We start from the raw sequence: 20,574 nt of genomic DNA on the forward strand, positions 1-20,574 counted from the left end.
ATGTTTTATTTGCCTTTAAGCTAAACCGGAAATCCCCATGATTGTGGAAAATAACTCCACGGATGTCTTGGTAGAGGTGAGTCACATAAAAGCCTTTGAAAATCTACAGCATTACATGTAAGGTGTGTCAGGTTGCATAGTTGCCAGGAATGTTCTCTCAAAGAACTTTACTCCTTGGCCCTTGACCAATTAACTGCTAATAGGGATGAAGGGAAGCTGAGTTGTTTCTAGAAAGTGAATGGGAATTTTCATTTTTAGACTTAGTGCTCTCAGAATGATCTGCACTTTTAGTCCTTAAATTTCTCAGGAAAAAAAATAGTTACAATTGTTTAAATTTCTCTTTAATAAAAATTGAGGTGGATAGTGAGGACAAAGTAGGGCAGAAAGCTGTGTGAATCCTGGTGTAAGAATGAAGTTTTGGCTCAGCTGATGTTTGATTTGTTCTATTCCATTTCCTTTACCTGCTTTCCCATTGTTTTTATTTCAAAGTGATGAGAGAAAATATGCCCTCCTGTACTCCTGCAGAACCCTGGCTATGTCTTTGGTGGTAAAGAGGAAGGGTAGGAGAAACAAGAAAATTAAATAGGGACCTCTGACTTAACTTCTTCTGGGTGGTAGTTACCAACCTCTAGTCACTAGGATCTGGACTCAATTTCTCGCTCTTCCTCTTGCGAACTGTGACCTTGGGCAAATTACTTCATGTCTTTGCAGTCAGTTTCCCCATCTATATGAAGTGAATAATAATACTATCTTCACATAGCTGCTGTTTTAAAAAATTAAATAACATATGAAAAAGTCTGAGTAGAGTGTGGCATATATTAAGTGTTTAATCAGCATTATTGTTCTTGTTTTTGTTGTTATTACTATTATCTGTGTCAATCAACTGTCCTGTGGCCTTATGACTTCAGCCTAGCTTTTAAAAACCCTGTATAAAAAATATTCTCATTAATTCTCTAACATTTTCTATTACATGGGGCGAGAGAAAATTATACTCATATTCTAGTTTATTCTTGCACCAATGACATTAACTTACAATCTCTGGTCTCACTGAATATCAGTCATTTAATTTGATAGTTGCATACAAATCATAGCTTAGATTCTTTGAGATGGTTTTGCAATGACTATATATATATATTTTCCAAGTATTTGTGTCTTTTGCCAGTTTCATATATTGATCTCTCAGATAACTGCTTGTATTAGTCCGTTTTCATGCTGCCAATAAAGACATACCCAAGACTGGGTAAAATATACAGGGAAAAGAGTTTAATTAGATGTACAGTTGCACATAGCTGGGGAAACCTCACAATCATGGCAGAAGACAAGGAGGAACATGTCATGTCTTACATAGATGGCAGCAGGCAAAAAGACAATATGCAGGAAAACTCCCCCTTATAATAACTATCAGATCTCATGAGACTTACTCACTATCACGAGAACAGCACAGGAAAGCCCCCATGCTTCAATTACCTCCCACCAGGTCCCTCCCACAAAACGTGGGAATTTGAAATGAGATTTGGATGGTGACACAGCCAAACCATATAAGTCCACCCCTGACTCTCCCAAATCTCATATCCTCACATTTCAAAATCAATCATTCCTTCTCAACAGTCCCCCAAAGTCTTAACTCATTTCAGCATTAACTCAAAAATCCAGAGTCCAAAGTCTCATCCAAGACAAGGCAAGTCCCGTCTGCCTATGAACCTGTAAAATCAAAAGCATGTTAGTTACATCCTTGATACAGTGGGGGTACAGGTATTGGATAAATACAGCCATTCCAAATGGAAGACATTGGCCAAAACAAGTCTGAAATCCAGCAGGACAGTGAAATCTTAAAGCTCCAAAATGATCTCCATTGACTCCGTGACTCATATCCAGGTCATGCAGATGCAAGAAGTGGGTTCCCATAGTCTTAGGCAGCTCAAACCCTGTGGTTTTGCAGGGTATGGCTCCCCTCCTGGCTGTTTTCATGGGCTGGCATTGAGTGTCTGCAGCTTTTCCAGGCACATGGTGTAAGCTGTTGGTGGATCTACCATTCTGTGGTCTGAAGGATGGTGGTCCTCTTCTCACATCCCCACTACATGGTGCCCCATTAAGGACACAAGCTCTGCTCCTGTGACTTTGCAGGATACAGCCTCCCTCCTGGCTGTTTTCATGGGCTGGTGATGAGTGTCTGAAGCCTTTCCAGGCACACAGTGTAAGCTGTCGTTGGATCTACCATTCTGGGGCCTGAAGGATGGTGGCCCTCTTCTCACAGCTCCAGTAGGCAGTAGCCTAGTGGGGACTACATGTGGGGACCCCAACCCCACATCTTCCTTTTGCACTGCCCTAGCAGGGGTTCTCCATGAGGGCCCCGCCCCTGCAGCAAACTTTTGCCTGGGCATCCAGGCACTTCCATACATCTTCTGAAATCTAGCCAGGGGTCCCCAAACCTCAGTTCTTGACTTCTGTGCACCTACAAGCTCAACACTGTATGGAAGCTTCCAAGACTTGAAACTTCCACCCTCTGAAGCAACAACCCAAGTTGTACCTTGGCTCCTTTCAGTTATGACTGGAGTGGCTGGGACACAGGGCACTGAGTCCCTAAACTGTGCACAACATGGGGATCCTGGGCATCACCCACAAAACCATTTTTTCCTCCTAAACATTCAGGCCTGTGATGGAGGGGCTGCTGCAAAAGTCTCCGACATGCCCTGGAAACATTTTCCCCATTGTCTTGATGATTAACATTCAGCTCCTCATTGCTTATGCAAATTTCTGCAGCCAGCTTGAATTTCTCCCCAGAAAATGGGATTTTCTTTTCTATCGCATTGTCAGGCTGCAAATTTTCCAAACTTTTATTCTCTGTTTCTCTTTTGAAACTGAATGCCTTTAACAGCGCCCAAGTTACCTCTTGAGTGCTTTGCTGCCTAGAAATTTTTTCTGCCAGATATCCTAAATCATCTATCTTAAGTTCAAAGTTCCACAGATCTCTAGGGTAGGGGCAAAATGCCACCAGTCTCTCTGCTAAAATATAATAAGAGTCACCTTTGCTCCAGTTATCAACAAGTTCCTCATCTCCATCTGAGACCACCTCAGCCTGGACCTTATTGTTCATATTACTATCAGCATTTTTGTTAAAGTCATTCAACAAGTCTCTATGAAGTTCCAAACTTTCCCATATATTCCTGTCTTCTTCTGAACCCACTAAATTGTTCCACCCTCTGCCTGTTACCCAGTTCCAAATTTGCATCCATATTTTTGGGTATTTTTTCAGCAGCGCCCCACTCTGCTGATACCAATTTACTGTATTAGTCCATTTTCATACTGCTGATAAAGACATACCCAAGACTGGGTAATTTATACAGGAAAAAGGGTTTAATTGGACTTATAGTTCCATGTGGCTGGGGAAGCCTCACAATCATGGCCAAAGGCAAGGTGGAGCACATAACATCTCACATGGATGGCAGCAGGCAAAAAGAGAATGTGCAAGAAAACTGCCCCTTATAATAACCATCAGATCTCATGAGACTTATTCACAGTCACGAAAACAGCATGGGAAAGACCTGCCCCCACATGATTCAATTACCTCTCACTGAGTCCCTCCCACAACACATGGGAGTTCAAGATGAGATTTGCGTGGGGACACAGCCAAACCATATCACTGCTATTATAATCCTGATTATACAGCAGAAGATTTAATTGCTTAATTCATTTTTGTTGTGTCATAACTTAATTTCTAAGTTTATTAGTGAACTTCATTTCAATAGTTTACATTTCAAAAATAAACTAATCATACAGCTTTTGGTAGGTGTTTTTGTTTCTTATAAGGATCTCTAATAGATTCTTGGTACCAGTGTTTACATGTAATATGGGCGCAATCCAGATATAGGACCATAAATTGCATCCAAGAATCCCAGTTTAAAAAAAAAAAAGAACTTTGCCTATGTGCCATAAAATTTCCTCTTCTCTATCCTTGCTTCAGTGCTGACTTAAAAAAAAAAAAAAAAAAAAAAAAAAAACAGAGAGTTTTCCTTCCTAGAAAATTAGTGAATAATCTTTCTCCAATCACACATAACCAGCTACAGGACATGGCTTGTCTTTGGATCTTTTCAGATCTTGCCAAACATTAGTAACTCCTCACTCTAATATTCTTACAATCCCTGCTGTATTTTTAATAATTTATTAACTCTTCAAAATCCCTTCACAGACTTTTATCTTGTGCTGCTCCCAATGAGCCTCTGAAATAGATGGAGCATCTGTCATTTTACAGATGAGAAATTGGGGCCTGGAAAGTCTTAACAACTGGCTGAGTCACTAATAAGGGGCAGAGCTGGGATGCATATTTAGTGTGCCTGTATCCAGGCAGAATAGTATTATTGTGATAAAAGGATATCATGCTTCAGGGTCAGACAGCACAAGTGTCAAATCCTAATTCAACTACTTAGCTGGTTACATACCCTCATCAACTAGTGAACCTCCACAAGCCTCAGCTAACTCACATCTAAAACTGAGATAATAACAAATACTTCAGAGGGTTCTTAGGAAGATTAAATTTATGCTCTAATGAAGTTCATGGCACATAGTAGACATTTCAGGAATATTTCTTCCCTACCCACTATTTATTATTTACCCGCTCTCTTACGTTCATAAATCAGCTATGTGACTGATTCTAGCAGATACTGTGGAATAATTTTTTTAAACCCAGAATATAGACTGTGGGATCTGATAGAACCAGGTTTGAATTCTCTTCCAGCACTTATTAACTCTGGCCCCTACGAGCTCAGTTCCTTAACTTCCTCAACAGTAAGTGAGGGCAATGGTTCCAATCCCACAAGGGTGATATAAGGATGAAGTGAGAGAAGGTATGCAAAATACTTACCATCCAGCAACCACAAGTTTTTGGTCTTGGCAGTTTCCTGCCCCTCCTTCATTCCTTAGAAATTCTTGAAGTCAACATGCACGCACTGGCTCTGCTACCTGTTCACTACACTAGCAGCCCGCAGTGTGGAAATACTCTGGGGACTTGGTCAGTTGTGAGCTGTGTCCTCCTGTGTTTTTAAACTTACAAAGTTTATGGCTAATTTTAGTATTTCTGTAAAATACAAAAGACCCAAAAGTATGATGCCCCTCAGGCCTGGACCTGCCATAGATGTCTAAGGAAAGTGTCACACCTGTGAATGTTGTATCTTGTGCATTCCCAAAGTTGAGATTTTGCCAGGGCTTCAACATGGCATGTAGCTTCACTCCTGCACTACAATGAGAAAAGAGTCTTTAACCTAAATTTCAGGGCCCCTCCATTTAGCAGGTTTTTGCATTAGAGCAAAAGATGTCAAGCCAAAGAGCCCTCAACTCACAGCTGATGATGTAGCGTAGAAGGCACAAGAGGGATGCATAAAAACCCTAGCATGTACTCAAAAGTTCACGCTTTCCGCAAGCCTCATACGTCTCTCACTCTTATGCTTGTGCTTTATACTTTAGCCCCATCATATCCATGGATCTTGTTCATGTCACTCGCTACCTTTGTTATGTTTGAAAGAAATTAGGGGGAAAAAAGTCTAAAGAAAACTACCTGTCATGAAGCATAAGAAACAAAAGCAGTTTGGGGTTAGGAAGCCTACAAAGGAAGAGCATCTACAATATTAATAACCATGTAAAACAGATACCAGAGGCCAGGCACAGTGTCTCATGCCTGTAATCCCAGCACTTTGGGAGGCTGAGATGGGCAGATCATGAGGTCAAGAGATCCAGACCATCCTGGCCAACATGGTGAAACCCTGTCTCAACTAAAAACACAAAAATTAGCTGGGTGTGGTGGTGCACACCTGTAGTCCCAGCTACTCGGCAGGCTTAGGCAGGAGAATTGCTTGAACCTGGGAGATGGAGGTTGTGGTGAGCTGAGATCACACCACCGCACTGCAACCTGGTGACAGAGCGAGACTCCATCTCAAAAAAAAAAAAGAAAAAAAGAAGACACCAGAATCTAAAAACCACACTGGTTGGCATCAGCAGAGCTCCAGCATCTTTGTGCAGAATTTGATTATCTGTGTTTATTTGGTTTGGGTTTTGCAAAGTTTTAACCCTGTGGTTTCCTCAAGCTTCCTAAGCCCCACTCAAAATGTATGTGTTTTGGTTTTTGGTTTTTAAATGATTAGGTATTACAGCCTCCTTTTTTTTCTAGCATCTTTTGCGACGCAGTAAGGTTCTGAGTCCAAATGTCTAGCCATCGTCACTTGCACTGGTGAGCACCTGAGCTTGCACCACAGATAGAGAAGGTTCTAAAAGGACATCATACCTCTGTGGGGAGACCACATGACAATGAAATCTTTAATATCAGGCAGATCTCTAGATAAAAAAAGAACATGACGGGACTTCAGTGTAGCCTGGTTATTTCACAAGCCTGGTATTTGGACTTTTGTTTGTTCTACAGACAGCTCTTAGGGAAGACAGGTCTGGCAGTTAGGGTTGCCTAGCAAGTCTAGGAAGAATATGAGTGAACTACATAGGTCAGGACCAAAGGAGGCAAGACACCATTGTTACACAAGGACATCCTCTGCTTTCAGAGAGGTTGACGCCCACAAAGTACCTGGGCTATCTATGAGATAATGGGATGCTGTCTTTATCTATTCCTGTCTTCCCTAGCTCTTTCCCCACTCCATCCCCATTCCCAACCCACATTTTGTTTTGTTTTGTTTTTTAATATGCGTGTTTGGTTGGGGAGGGCAGTGTGGTTATAGAGGAGTCTATCTTCCATAACAAATGTCAGCTCCAGTGCAAAGGCCAGAGTATTTTCCAGTTTGATTTTATTCTATTTCTAAATTAATATTTTAGGCATACTCTCAGCAACCCAGGAAATTATTCTCTCCCTATATTGTGTTAGGATCTCTTTTTTCAAAGCATCTCTGAACATTTAAAGATAAACAGTTTTAAAAAATCAGAAAACAGTGGATTGGTATGCAGTTAGCATTTTGGAGGTGTGAGTAAAATCTAAAACCTACTGTTCAAATAGATAACCGCTCTGTGGACACAAAACAAAACCAAGTTAACTCATTCAAATTGACTTCAGGATCTAAGAAATGTACTCTGTCCTTCCCTCATTCAGACAGTCATGTTCTCTTCTATTTTCATGATAAATTTTCCCTAGAGCACTGTCTGTCTTCCCCATCTTTGCATTTCCTCTCATCCCATTTCTTTCTAACTTTCCTTCCTCTGTTCTTTACTTTTCCTTACTTCCTTTATATCTCTGTCTTCTTTTTCATTCTGAGTTTATTTCAGCTCTTCCTCACTAACTCCTTTTCCCTTGATAAACCTTAATATGAAATTAGATCATATTTTAAGTATTTATGAATAAGTTTCATATACTCTATACTGAATGTTTAAACCAAGTAAGTTGAGAGGTTTGTCATTTCTCTGTGCTAATTACACATTAATTAGTTTAAGCATTAGATTGTTAAAAAGATGCACAGGACTCAGATTATACTGATGAAACAGCTTTAATATAAGCAAGAAAATACATCGCAGCAATAACAGGAGAAAGATACGCATTGCAAGGATCCAAAGATCTGAGGCTCACAATTCTTTGTCCTTCCACTTGCTGGGTCACACAGAACAAGCTTTGTATTCATACTGGTTGTCTGGAAGCACCACCAGTACATGTGCTAAGACCTCAGTCCCAGGAAGATTAAGCTCTGCTTCCTGCAGGGTGTCTGCAAGTGAGCTGGTCACATAGGCACATTCCAGCTACTTAACCAGCCTCAGCCCTCAAAATCTTCAGCTCCACCAAAACCGAGTGCTAGGCAAAAATCTGATTATTTTGGTAAACAATGCTGACTGGCTGGTACATTCTGCCCTGAAACAACTCACAGAGTTTTACTTTGGTAACAGCATTTATCTTTAATAGGTACATTTTAGAGTTTCGGCCAAGGGTCAGCAGAGCTCTAGTAACCTCATAGAGAAGCATCTGGTCAATTCAGACCTGCTCAGATTAACTCATACTGTGCACTATTTCACATAAAAGCAAAATGTCACTAAACTACTTTGCTTTACATTTGAGTTGAAACTAAAGTGGCTCTTTTGTACAAGTCTAGAGTCAATGTTTTCAGAATAGATTCTCCAAGCCCAATTTAAACAAAATGGAAGGCATGTACTGCTGCCGGCAACTCTTTCTCCTGCTGGCATACCTCCTTCTCAGCCCTCACCTTCCACTTCATCTCCAGGATGGCCCTTTCCACCTCCTCCAGGGCTCGCTCCCTTTTTTCCACAGCCCTCTCCCGCCATTCCACTGCCATTTCTCTCCTAAGCACCTCCTTTTCCCTTTGGCTGGCCCACAAAGCCATTGTGCCCACCTGCTCCAGGAGCCTACCCCAGTCACCCTCAATGCCCGTGGGGAGCTGGGGCCCGTGGGGCCTTGGATCCTGGCGCTGCCCAGCCTGACCATGGCCACTCTTCTCCAGCTCCTCTCTGTGCATACTTTTCAGATGCTTCCACAGTGCTGTGGTGCCCACATTGACCCCAGGGCCACGGCTCACCTGCCTGCCACACAGGCGGCAGGTGGCATATTGGTTGGGATGGTGCCCAGCACGAGCAGGGGCTAGGTGGAAATACTCCCATGCCTCAGAGAACCGAGTGCCCTTGTTGTGGGGCGTTGGAGTGGGCATAGCACTCACAAAAGGGCCAACCAGTTCTCCTGTCTCACTAATCTCTTCCTCTTCCTTCATCTCCAAGTCCCCTTTTGCCTTCATCATGGCTCCCTCCTCTTCCTCCTCTTCCCGCCTCATCATGTCACCTCTTCTACAGCGTTCTTTATGATGTGGCTAGATGTGAGCCAAAAGCTTATTTGAACCACAAGATTGAATATATATTTGGGAAGGGCCCGTGGTAACTCTTGCGGATTCACAATAATGGCCAAAGTCTGGCCACACCTGGGTGGTGTGAGGTTTCTTCCTTTCTGCTTCACTGGAGAGTCAGGGGTGAGTCAGATACAAGCAAAACGACCCAAGAGTGCATTCCTTCCATGCCCCAGATACTTACTTATCCTTCCTTGACTAGGCCAGAAAGACAAAACATATCAGTTCTGTAGCAAAGGTGTTCTCTGTCCAACAATTACAAAGCTCTTTGATGAACTCAGTGTTCTCTGCATCAACCACCACGACAGGTATTTTTGAATATTGAAAATTTTAGGTTTTCTTTTTTCTCCTCCTGCTTGTTTCCACTGTTTCTGTGCTTCTTATTGCCTATAAATGCATTTTGGAGGCAAGAGAAACAGCCTCAGGTTTCAGGCTTTTCAGGACCAACAGGGCTACGGCCTCACTGGGTCTTGCTCAGAGCAGGTAAAAGCAAACACAGGCAGATGCTGGTGTAGGAGACAATCATGCTTCCTAAAAAACTGTTGCAACAAGCAATCCAGAGTAGACAAAGCCTATGAGGATCTGGATAATAAAGTTCCCAATGCAAGGTCAGTTTGTCCTTAGAGGCGTCTCTCGGAGGCCAGGAGTCTAAGAAATCCAAAAAGCAAGCTCAGCTGTTTCAGCAGGAGGAGCTGGGATGCACAGAGGGGAAGATGGAGCACATCTTCACAAACATGATGTTGCCTGGCTCTCCTTAGCCAGCAGCTCACCATACTCCTTCTCCAGCAGGAACACCTGCAAAGCCAACAGCCAATAAGACCTTCCTGAAGCACCGGACTCCAGGTGTTTTGCTCTTTAACTCGTTTTAAAGATAAATAAGTAAATGGAAAATCATGTTGCATTTAAAAACAGCCCGACTTCTCTCTCCTTTCTTGGGTCATTTCTTAAATTAATAAGAGCATTATTTAATCAAGCTTTGCAACCCTGAACAGTTAGGAAATTCCCCCCTAGCCACAAGTGGGTACTTACAAGCAGGCAAGGCTCTGGACTTCTCTCTGATCTTTCCTGCGCAGAGTGAAAGCACTCCTGCACACCTTGGATGGCTATTAGCTGACTCCTACCCCTAGAAGGAGGGCACCTCCAGTTCTGGTTTCCTCCCACTTCTAGGGCAGCATTGTTTTCAAGTAGGTGTGTCTGTGCCTGTCGGATTTTTCTGCAACACTTAGACACAGATGCAAACCTTTTCTCCACCCCCTCCACTACCAAGAAAAGGATGTTCCTGGCATATGTCAAGCAGCAATACAGTAAGTCAAGCACCTACAAGTCTTAGTTCTCTTTTTTGAAGACTAGATTACCTAGCCTCTCAAGTAAAGCAAGTGATTTGAAGGAAGAAGAATGGGAAAGACTGAAATATGAAATGTGTATACACATATAGATTATATATAAACATACATTATATATAATATGCATAATATATGTGTGTGTATACATATTTAGATTGAAAAGGAAAGCCTACCAAGAGGAGATAGGAAGACTCTAAAGAAGATGTCAATAGAAGAAAAAAAAACTTTATGTTATAAAAGAAAAGATAGAAATGGCATAGCAGGCCAGGCGCCGTGGCTCATGCCTGTAATCCCAGCACTTTGGGAGGCCGAGGCAGGTGGATCACTTGAGGTCCGGAGTTCGTGGCCAGCCAACATTGTGAAACCTCGTCTCTACTACAAATGCAAAAATTAGCCAGGTGTGGTGGTGCATGCCTGTAATCCCAGCAACTCGGGAGCCTGAAGCAAGAGAATCACTTGAACCCGGGAAGTGGAGGTTGCAGTGAGCTGAGATCATGCCACCGCACTCCAGCCTGGGCGACAGAGGGAGACTCTGTCTCAAAAATAAATAAATAAAATAAATATATAAAAATTTAAAAAAAGAAAGAAAAGAAAAAGAAATGGCACAGCAGAAAATACGTAGAGGTTGACGGTTAAGTTAAAATAGAAAAAAAAATGGGGGAAAAAGATTCAAAATAGGAATGAAACTGGTAGGAGTTTTAGAACATGAACCACATTTCTAAACCAAATCTTGGAACACAAAGTCTAGAGAGAGTATAGAATATTTGAAATTTGAACCATTTCTGAAAATCTGAATCTAGAGAATTCACGAAAGTCAAATCTTTTCAACATTTTTAGAAGTTAACAAAAGAGTTCTTCATTGAGCCAGTTGCCTTCATAAAATAATAACACCCCCACCTACTCCTGATATTACCATATCGTCATCTTTGGTGGGTTAACTAAAGATAAAGGAAATGAATCATGAGAATGGTTAATGTCACTGGATTAATGTAAACCTTTGTATCTTTCTCTTTTCTAAAAAAAACGTTTTACCTCCTATACATTTTTATCTCTTCCTGGACCAACTGGAGATAAAAATCAATCTTTGGCATCTATTAAATTAAACTGAACACTCTCCTTTACTTAATAAGAATGTATTTTAGAGGATCTGGTTTTGCTTTTAATTTTTTAGTGGAGAGAATAGCATCCCTGGTCCATGTATGTATCCCCATTATCTGGAAAGGCAAGTGTTGAGTGGATGGGAATATTGGGAGCTACAGTGTTTGTCACCCAGCATCTTGGATATGCTAGACAACCCCCTCTGAAATTCTCTTGTTTCTTTGGGATTTCGGTAGCAATGTACTGAGAAATGGTAAACTTCTGTAGGATTTCACTAGGAAAATGTTACTTAGCATTCTTGAGTGTGGTTTCTCAGCTCTATAGGCCCAGACTTCTTAGGAGTAACTAGTCTGTGGATTGACACCCAAATCATCACATACATTTAATTGTTCTTTACATGTTAACTAGCATATTCATTAACTGTGGAAAATATCTGGGAACTAAGAACTCGGGCTCGTCATATGTAAAATATATACATCTCTTGATGAGAAAACAAGTAATTATAAATGGAATTATAATTTTGAAGAGTCTCAGATAAAACAATGGGAATCCAATAATTCTCACTGGATGTTTTCACCAGACTGTTAAAGAAAGTATCATCCCCCAAAGAACAAACATAGCATTGAAAATAAAACATAACTAGCCCTGCATCTAAGTTCTCTGCTTTCATAACATAGCAACTTCTTTCATGTTTTTATTTCGATACAGTTTTTATTAAAAAATATGTTGGACTGAGATTAACGAGACATCGTTTCTAATTGTGCCATTAACTATTTTCCACTTCCTTGAACCACTGGGTGCCTTGATTTTTCCATCTATCAAATGGCAAAAATAAGGCATGCCCTACCTATCCTCAAGATTAATCCAATAAAATTTTTTTAAAAATTAGTAAAATGCTTCACAAGTAAAAAGCAGGATATTTATATAAATTGGTTTCTGTGGTTATTACAAATAGTGTCGTACATTACTTGGGACACAGAAACAACGTGTAGATCCCCTTGAGCTTTAAACCTAACAGACTATTCTTCTCTTGACTCTGTTTGCTTTTTCCTTCTATTCTTTGGTTTCCATTTAGTATTATTTTATTCTGCCTACACAGAGTTAAGAGTTCTCTTTAACAGAACCCAGAATCCAGACTTGGAACATTAGTATAGTCCTAGATCTTTAACCCTTAGTTGACCTAGGAGTATAGTCGGTAGTTTATAACATCTCTATAGGAGATAACCCATTTATAGTGCACGTTCTAACACAACCTATATTAAAAGTAGACACTGCCTTCTATTTATTCAGCTAAAAATGGAGAAACTCGTTTTTACCAACTTATGTTATATGAATGTTAGTAAGTTGTAAGGAGTACCAGTTTCTTAGGAATTGGCAAATAACCCTTTTTCTGTCTTTACCCCAGAGAACATTTACCTGCTTACTAAAGAATGTATTCCCCAAAGCAAATATCATATGGTTTATAGATGGAAGTTTTCTTCATGATGAAAAAGAAGGTAAGGAAATTAAACAATGGAAATAAGTTCTGTACAAAAAGAAAGAAAACAAAGGACATCAGAAATTGTCATTGCCCAAGTTGATCTTGGCACTTAAGAATGATTCTTATTCCAAGAAAAACATCATTCTGCCTACCAAATGTCATTTTCTGATGCTTCATCTGGCTCTTCCAAGGGAGTGGAATGTAACATTTTCCAGAATAAAAGAAATACAATTGATTTAGACAAACAACACCCAAACATTTTATTTAACTATCAGTAAAAAGAATATCTTAGATGAGGACAAAAAGTTTAAGTCTACATATATTTATTAAAACGTTTTCTGCCTTTATAACATAGCTACCTGTTTTTCCATGTCTTTCTTATTTCAATACAATGTGTTCAGTTAACTTAGCACCACTGCTTTACATCAGCCAATAAATAATTTCTACCTTTTTATGTGAGGATCTGAGGCAGGTGTTGGTGAAGCACTAGAGGAAGCCTATGTAAAAGAGTTGACCCCTTGACAAGGCACATGTTCCCCAGGAGGATTAAAAATTCCTGGAGGAGGAACACACATCAAGACAAGCTCAGGTGATAATTCACAAAGCCATGTTTTTATAAGTAGTAACCATGACGGCCTCTACCAGAATAATCTCGGCTGTCCCTGCCTGAACAACAGCCATTCTCCTTTCTCCTGAGTCATTTTTCCTCAAAGTTCAATCTGTCTTCAATAACAACTGAGTCACACAACTCTTTCTGAATTATTTTATTTTATTTTATTTTATTTTATTTTATTTTATTTTATTTTTGAGACAGAGTATTGCTCTGTTGCCCAGGCCTGGAGTGCAGTGGTGCGATCTTGGCTCACTGCAAGCTCCACCTCCCAGGTTCATGCCATTCTCCTGCCTCAGCCTCCCGAGTAGCTGGGACTACAGGCACCTGCCACCATGCCCAGCTGATTTTTTGTATTTTCAGTAGAGACGGGGTTTCACCATGTTAGCCAGGATGGTCTTGATCTCCTGACCTCGTGATCCGCCCACCTCGGCCTCCCAAAGTGCTGGGATTACAGGCGTGAGCCACCGTGCCTGGCCTCTTTCTGAATTATTTTTAAGTGATAAAATTGAAAGCTTATGTTAATGCGTGTATTGATCACTTGATGCATTTTGAGATTGTTATTGGTTTTATTAGTTTATTTTTAAAAAACAATTCACCCACAACAATGACAGAATACAATTCTAAAAATATAGGTTAAAAGTTATTATAGGCCAGGCACCGTGGCACACACTTGTTATCTCAGCACCTTGGGAGGCCGAAGCAGGTGGATCACCTGAGGTTAGGAGTTCGAGATCAGCCTGACTAACATGGTGAAACCCCGTCTCTACTAAAAATACAAAAAATTAGTTGGGTGTGATGGTGGACACGTGTAATACCAGCTACTTGGGAGGCTGAGGCAGGAGAATCGCTTGAATGCAGGAAGCGAATGTTGCAGTGAACCAAGATCGTGCCATTGCACTCCAGCCTGGGCAACAAGAGGGAAATCCCATCTCAAAAAAAAAAAAAAAAGGTTATTATAAATATATTATCCTGTTAAATAAGCCCTGCACAGGCAAAGCGCCCAGATTTCACCACACTAGAGGCTAGATTTTGTGGTCAGAATTGCATCGGCACACAACTGCATTTAGCTATTACTTTAGTAAATAATTACATCAGAATTGGTGTTAAGAATCTTTAATGTGAAAACGCTGTGAGAATCCAGAAAATTCTGACATATAGTGAGAGTTGGTTTTACATTAATTTTCTGCTGCCTATTATGCTATTTGGAGGTTGTACTAACATAACAGTTTAAAACAGAGTTTGATTTGTAAAGAAGACTCATGGGACCCAAAATGCAATGCTTACAAATCTACAGCTTATTTCAAGAAGAGGAGACGACGTAACAAAAATATTACAATATGCAGCATATCCTATCCTACACTTACAGCCAGGAGTTCAGAGAAGTCAGATATGAGCTCCTTCGTCCTCCCTCTCTAAGGGCCATAGCCAGACACACTTTCTCTCTCAGCTCAGAGACTACTGATACATACACAGAAGAGCTCAGAAGTGGGTAGTCCAAAACAGAGTCCCAACCAAGACTGCTTTATATTTTACTGGTCACTTAGGTATATTCCTGCAACATAACCAGACTCCACAGCAGAGCTCTCCCAAGGTCTAACCTAGACTAGGTGTAAATTATCAGTCTCACAGTTGTCAACAAACAATGCTGGTGAGCTAGGATAATCTACCTCAAAACATTTTGGACACATGGTCACAAACAAAGCAACACTATTGATCAATATGTTTTATATGATGACATGTAGAAGCTTGAGCAAACAGCTCAATTTAATTCCAGATCTGCTGAAATTGACCCTCACTGCAGAGAAGCTGCCATTTGACTGCTTTAGACTCTATATTATCATAAATGGATCATGCCATGCCTTGGCATTATTGTATGGCTCTTACATAAAATGTTAGTGACTAACCATGTTCTTATCTGTCTGGCAGGAATATATATCACTAATGAAGAGAGAAAAGGCAAAGATGGATTTCTGGAACTGAAGTCTGTTTTAACAAGGGTACATAGTGATAAACCAGCCCAATCAGACTACTTGACCATTTGGTGTATGGCTCTGTCTCCAGTCCCAGGAAATAAAGTGTGGAACATCTCATCAGAAAAGATCACTTTTCTCTTAGGTGAGTTGTCTATTTAATAAGCTCAACAAGCATTTGACAAGACTGCCATAAATTCAGAATATCTTTAGTGGGAACAAGTAAAATGCTTATCACATCCATAACGTTTTAATCTCAGAAAACTTTCTATGTAACTCATAACTATTTCAAATTATCAAACATTTTTGACAAGTAGGACTCCAGTGAAAAGAATTCTTCAAATAAAAATAAAATAGTTGATTCATGTTTTCACAAAGAATTTCTGCTGAATACTGCAAATTTTTTGTTCAAATTTAATTCATCTAACTCTTAATTAGCTAGCATTTTTATTAATCCATCACATAATGAAAATTAATACTAATACTGATGATCAAAAAAGATTTAAAAGACCTTAAAATTCCTTCTGCATCCTTAGAAACATTCCATTATGTACAACATATATACTTTTGATATTTAGGAAGGGATAAGATGTGTACAATAAAAATACCATAAAAATAGGGATTGTATCTTAATAATTGTAGTATCCCTTGGTTCAAGAACAGTATTTAGCTAATAGAAGACTTTTATGACTTGAAAATTGTTATATAGGATTACTGTAGTTATTATATCATTTGACTAACCAGAGTATTTACTACCCTGAACCAGACGAAATAATGAAGATTTTACTACATAAAAGATGAACTAATACCTCAATAAATACAGTGACAACAGATATGCCTGAAGAAAAATAGAAGTAATGACAACTGTCAAATATTCATATTTAACAGTAATCTTATAAAACATAAATATATTTGCAAATCATTATTACAACTCTATAGGAGCATTAATCTATTTAACCACATCCTATTTTCAGAGATATCATAATCTATAACATACTCATAAAAAACACAGAATAATTTAAGAAGGAAACAGTTTTTCTTTGTTCCAAGGGCCCAATCCGCATCTTGGGTTCTGTCCAGTTCCTTCACAAGTGCAGTGGTTGGTTATGAAGAAGAGTGTATGCCCAACACAAATCTATCCCTACTACTCAGAAGCAGGTGTGATTCTGATGCTGGGGCATTGGCATCACTCCCGTAGCCCTGCCTGTGTGTCTGTGTCTATGTATATGTATACGTATATGTATATGTATGAACACATCAACCTGTGTACTTGGAGTTAATCATTCAGAAATTGTGATATATTTATATATAGCCTTACTCAACTTCACCTAATTCCCTCAGGAATAAGTCAGCTCCTTCCTGGAAAGCTTGACATAATAGGGCTGCAGTCTTGGAACAATGTGCAGGTAGCTGATTCTCACACAGATCTGTCAGTAGCTTTGGCAGAATCTAAGGACGTGAGCTAAAGGACCCCAAAAGCTCAAATTCCTAAAGAGAACCCTCTTCCCATTATAGGCAGAACCGTGTCTGTAAAACTAATATTTTCTGATGCTAAAACAGTGCTTGATTTCAGTATCTGAAAATAATTAATACCTTTTTAGGTAATAGGAAGAACACTGATTCTGATACTGAAAACATACCGTAATTCCAATTGTATAAGGCAGACCTTGATCTAGCATAATTTGGAGCTCTGAACAGGTGGTTAATTTTAAATTGCCAAACGAGTCTTTATCCTTTGTGATCAAATATGAAAGAAAATCAATCTTGAGGAGTTCAATTTCTCAAAATTAAAGCTTACATTCTCATCCCATTCTGGCATCTATCTATGTGACTGACTTAGAAGATGCAGTCAAGGCTCTATAAAGCAATGTCATCACTGTGTTATGTCTCCCTGTTGTTGCAAGCTCTTAAACACTTACTTCCACACATGCTCTCTGTCTGTGATGGTACTGCTGGATGCTTTGTGAACTCCGCAGTAAACTTCTGATGTGTGGTGCAAGAGTCATTGCCTTACCAAGCTATTATTGTAGACAAGATACTGAGATGAAGACACAGAAGAAAAATCTGCCATCCCTCAGTGCTACATTAGAGAAATGCTAAGAATATTACACAGTAGGAAAAAGTTTTAGTGAGAAAAGGGAAGAAGTTTTACTCTCTTTGCTCCCTCTTGTTTCCAGAAAAGGGTATTAATGTTGAAGACTGTGAAGTAACAGCCCTTTGAGGTGATTCCTTCTCCACCTATGCCTGGTCTCCCAAGAAGCTCTAGTGCTCAGTGATCCCTATTCTAGAAAACTCAGAAAGGGCATGGGATTAGGGTTAGGGTGATCAGTGACTCTTCAGGCAGCTATCTGTGCACCAGGACCTGCAAAATTCCCACGATCCAGAGTAACTACCACTAAGAAAAAAAGTCTTTCAAAGAAAACATGGACCAGGCACGGTGGCTCATGCCTGTAATCCCAGAACTTTGGGAGGCTGAAGCAGGAGGATTACTTAAGTGCAGAAGTTCAAGATCAGCCTGGACAACATAGTGACACTTTGTCTCTACTAAAAAATTCAAAACATCAGCCAGGCAAGGAGATGCATGTCATTAGCCCCTGTTACTTGGGAGGCTGTGGTGGGAGGATTGCATGAGCCCAGGAGTCTGAAGCTCCAGTGAGCCATGATCATGCCACTACACTCCAGCCTGGGCAACAGTGCAAAAAAAAAAAAATTCGTGCCCTGCTAGCCTGTCAAAATGTCTAAAATCATGGCAATGCTGAGTCTATTTTTGGTAGATTTAAAGAGCTGGGTTTCGTGGGTTTTGTTTTGGGGAGTGGGTGGGAGATATTTTATCTTATTTTAATCCAAAAGTTGAGTACAATACCCCCTGGGGTGGATAATATTTTGGTTGTCATCACCCTTGACAGAGATTTGTTTATTAAGTAGGTTTCTGACCGTAGCTGTTGAGATCAAGACCTTTGGGATAGAAAGAGAGTTAAGCATTGACAGGCGTGTAGGTGTATGTGTGTGTAGGTATGCATGTGTATCTTAGCATGTGGAAAGAGGAGTAACAAAAAGATATCCTAATAGTGGAACAGGAGGACCACTGCATATTGGTGTGGAAGATGTCAAATACTTCCTGTTTCATGACTTCCCTCAGTGCAGCTGACCTCATACCCGTGAATGATCCTTCCTGAGAGTATCAGTTGAGAATTTCAATATGCATATTGCTAGGGATCTTGCTAAAATACAAAAATTCGTTTAAGTAAGTCTAGGTGGGACCTGAGATTCTGCATTTGTAACAAGATCCTAAAAGAAACCTATTCTGCTTGTCTGTGGACAACACTTTGAGAAGAAAGGACCTAGCAAACCCTGGGATTTGGCTTACTTCTAGGTGGACAAGATAAGGGCTTATACAAGCTCTGAGGAAACCCCAGAATTAAAGCAGTTGCCCTGTGGGACACACCGATAGCTACTGCTGCCCATGAGGTTGGTTCTGAGAGCCCTGCCAGGCCTACTTGAATGGACACACCCAGGAACAGATGAAGTGGCTTTAGGCAGCAGCTTACCGTCTTATGACATTATGGTAAATGCAATGATCTGGAAACTGGCAGAGGTGTTTCTGCTAAATTCTGCATTTGGGTTTTGGGAAACTGTTTCTCCTTTTTAGGTTTTAACCACTCTTTTCATACCCCCTGAGTTTTGTTTTGACCAAGGCAGAGTTTCCACTTTACAGTCTAATCTAAAACTAGACAGACATTTTTAGGCCCCATATTTTATGTTGAATGCTATGTTTCACCTCTGTCACAGGACAAAGTGTTCATCTCAAAATGCACATCTTACAACAATATATTATTAATGCACTATGAAGCTGAACACCTCAGCTTACAAAATCACTTGGTGATGAAATATGGCAGAGAAGTATCCTAAAACTGAAATATTCAATCAATGAAAAATAAAAGTTTCCCATTGTGGAAATTGAGCATAACATATCAATATCTTCTGTTCCAGGAACTGGCAACCTTCTTCTGTAAAGGGCTAGATAGTAAATACATTTTAGGCTTCGTAGACTTTTTAATTTCTATCACAATTACTCAACTCTGTCACCCTAACACAAAAGCAACCATGGACAATATGTTAAAAAAAAAAAAAAAGGGAAAAACTGTGTTCCAATAAAAATTTTATAAACATGATTTCACTGTAGGCCATAGTTTGCCAACCTCTATTTTAATCAATATACAGAGAAAAATGTCTAGGCATTTATTTTCCAAGCCAATGCCCTGTCTTATTAAGGTAGCACTTTGGAAGATAATGCTTATGATCCACCAGCTGTCAGACACACACTTAATGCTGGCCTTCTTTCTTTCAGTGTTAAGAATAAATTTGCATGCATTGATTCACCTACTTCCATTTGCCAGAATCCATAAATATGGTGCGGAGCAAAACAGTGACTTCCCTTGAGGGGCATACACGATGACACAGAGTTATGAGGCATTTGCTAGGGTAAACCCTGAGGGGTGAGCACACCACAAAGATCCCCAGGCTTCCTCAGCTTGAGAAGGTACATTCAGGGAAGTTTGGGGATAAGAAAATGTCAGCAAACTACATAAATTAAGACCAAAAAATCCCAGAAGTCACAGAGAGAATACTGTGCTTCAGAAATTGGGTTGAAATATTGCTTATTGGATAGAGGGTATTATTTGAGAGAGATGGAAAAAATGATAGGCAATATCAGGAAATTGGGAGTGTAATGACAGCTCAAACAATAATTAGACTTGTGTGTCATGCTGAAGAGTTCAAACTTATTTGGGATGTTTGAAGAAAAAGGATGGTCATTTTGTTAACCTAGTCATGTACTTCCCATTTAACTGTCCTCCAGCTCCTCAGAGATTATTTGCACAAAAGCATTCATATAGTAGTAGGTCAGAGCTAGCTATGAGTGCCCCCAACAGCCAATGGCAATAGCAATGCTACTAACAATGAGAAGAGAACATACATGCATCTAGCTTAGAAAAACAAATTCCTCCCACTGGGCTATGTGCTATCCAGTGACATAACGTAAGTAAAATATACTTGTCCCTTAAAGTACATTACAGAATAGAACCAATAGTTTAATTATTAATTAAACATCCAGATAATTGATGTAGTTCTTCAGATGTGTAACACTGTATGCAGTAACATTATATCTACAAAAATCATAAAATCTTCTAACTTCAAAATCATCTAAGCACATTTAACCCACACGCTCCTAAAGTCAATAGAGCCTTCT

General features: G+C 39.9%; 2 protein-coding genes across 2 annotated transcripts in view; one reads left to right on the forward strand and one right to left on the reverse strand.

Moving 5' to 3' along the window:
- CD96 (CD96 molecule) overlaps window positions 1-20,574 on the forward strand; it is a 113,779-nt gene that overhangs the window by 36,206 nt on the left and 56,999 nt on the right. Inside the window, exons 5-7 of the mRNA XM_025376224.1 lie at window positions 21-76; window positions 12,669-12,759; window positions 15,283-15,471. Coding sequence (XP_025232009.1) covers window positions 21-76; window positions 12,669-12,759; window positions 15,283-15,471 — 336 coding nt within the window. The remainder of the gene's footprint in view (window positions 1-20; window positions 77-12,668; window positions 12,760-15,282; window positions 15,472-20,574) is intronic.
- On the reverse strand, window positions 7,451-9,995 carry ZBED2 (zinc finger BED-type containing 2). Its single transcript, XM_025376225.1, has 2 exons — window positions 9,852-9,995; window positions 7,451-9,617 (listed from the first exon to the last, which is right to left on the reverse strand). Exon 2 carries the CDS (start codon window positions 8,754-8,756, stop codon window positions 8,100-8,102), a length of 657 nt encoding a protein of 218 aa, XP_025232010.1. The 5' UTR covers window positions 8,757-9,617; window positions 9,852-9,995; the 3' UTR covers window positions 7,451-8,099.

This window comes from Theropithecus gelada, chromosome 2 (assembly GCF_003255815.1).
Source record: "Theropithecus gelada isolate Dixy chromosome 2, Tgel_1.0, whole genome shotgun sequence".
Classification (NCBI taxonomy): domain Eukaryota; kingdom Metazoa; phylum Chordata; class Mammalia; order Primates; family Cercopithecidae; genus Theropithecus; species Theropithecus gelada.

Coding starts and splice junctions, on each gene's coding strand:
- ZBED2 (XM_025376225.1), bottom strand. CDS start 8,756: ATGATGAGGCGGGAAGAGGAGGAAGAGGAGGGAGCCATGATGAAGGCA.